We start from the raw sequence: 1,753 nt of genomic DNA, 5'->3' as shown, positions 1-1,753 counted from the left end.
CCCCCCCCCCCCCACACAAAAACAAAGGGAAAACATCAAATCAAGAAAATACAGCCTCAGATCTCAGATCTTAATCACACTAAAAATGTAAAAAATGCGACGAAATTCTGAAAACCTAGGCGCTTGATTAGCTAACCTAACATGTTTTGGATCAGATCCAGCGATTTTACACTGGGAGCGATTAGAAAACGTACCATTTTCGCGAATGAGGAGATAAAAAACCCTAGGAATCTAGGGTTTCTGGATCGAGAAATGAAACGATAACGGAGCGGGGTTTCAGGGTGGTGCTGGTGAATCTCGAGAGAAGAATCGTTGAGATGGAGAAGAGAGAGGAGGTGGGAAACAACAGTGAAGAAATAATAAGTAGTAACTCAAGACGAATGGGCTCTTTTACACATTAGCTCCTCTTCAATATTATTATTATATTAAATTATGAATTTGATGTACCAAGAGTTAGCCTAATTTAATTAAGGGGACAAATTTTCAAAACCAACCCATTTAACTATTTAATTGCAAAAAACGACCTCTTTCTATTTTATTTTGAAAAACCGACCTGGTTTCAGCACTGTCGCTGAAACCAGGTCGGTTTTTCTAAAAAAATATACGAAACTTCACGGGAGTTCAACTCCCGTGAAGTTTACCACTCTTTTAATCTTCACGGGAGTTGACCTCCCGTGAAGATTATTTTCCTGAATAAACTCCACGGGAGTTCAACTCCCGTGGAGTTTGTTGCGATATTTAAAACTCCACGGGAGTTCAACTCCCGTGGAGTTACAGGCCAAATTTCCCAGAGAATCGCTCTCTGGGAAATTTAGACTACAACTTCACAGGAGTTGAACTCCCGTGAAGTTGCAGGTTTTACAGAACATGCACAGCCTGCTGTGCATGTTTTGTATACCTCTACTTATTTAACTCATATATACAACTATTTACCTGTTGACAATAATTACTGTAATATATATATTATTTAAACACGCACGAATCAAACAATACGCAAAAAGATCACATATCGAGCTATAATTGATCCATAAAAGTATAGTATTTGAAAATTCATACAATTTACAAATTTTAACAAAATAAGTTCAAATACAACCCAATATAGCTCCTCTCCTTCCTCTCCCTCTCTTCCCCCTCCCCCTCGCTCTTCCCCGCCCCCCGAATGCTATCAAAAGCACGGACCTGTGAGGTAAATAATTTATTAAGTACCAACTCAAGAAAAAATATTATAATTTAGCTTAGAAACTTACGTAATCTCTCTCGTTCATCCCACTAGGGATGTAACTGTCTGTCGGTGGCCGTGGCATGTGTCCAGCTAAGGACTGTGGGTCACGTGTGATCCATCTATGTGTGATACCCTAATACCAACCCATATACGCGGTATAGTCAACAGTTGTGGGCCTCGTATCCTGGATGAAATCCCACCTGTGAGCCCACCTATCTATGTAGGCCGCACGGACTACGGCCCAGTCGGTATGGTGCGAAGTAGGTCGCCGCCGACGAGAGATCTGCTCGACAGGATCTGGCACATGCTGAGAGAGCGTAAACTGTCGTAGCACACGGTCAGGGACATGCATCTCCACGATCTCCCAACAAATCAATGGAACTCTCGCTCTCCACAAGTCGGGACTATCTCGGCAGATGGGTGCAAGAGAATGCATATCCAGCTCCGGCGGTGTATAGGGTCTCCACTTGAACTGAAATAAAATAAAAAATTTATCAGTATCAACAACAAAACTATAATATTCATAACGAC

At 41.6% G+C, this 1,753-nt stretch overlaps 1 protein-coding gene across 1 annotated transcript in view; it reads right to left on the bottom strand.

Moving 5' to 3' along the window:
• LOC109835643 (coatomer subunit beta'-1-like) overlaps positions 1-347 on the bottom strand; it is a 14,599-nt gene extending 14,252 nt beyond the window's left edge. The window contains exon 1 of the mRNA XM_020403619.1: positions 195-347. Coding sequence (XP_020259208.1) covers positions 195-197 — 3 coding nt within the window. The 5' untranslated portion in view covers positions 198-347. The remainder of the gene's footprint in view (positions 1-194) is intronic.

This window comes from Asparagus officinalis, chromosome 3, assembly GCF_001876935.1.
Source record: "Asparagus officinalis chromosome 3, Aspof.V1, whole genome shotgun sequence".
Lineage (NCBI taxonomy): Eukaryota > Viridiplantae > Streptophyta > Magnoliopsida > Asparagales > Asparagaceae > Asparagus > Asparagus officinalis.
The sequence above is the reverse complement of the archived record's forward strand: the minus strand, read 5'-3'. Positions and strand labels throughout refer to the sequence as shown.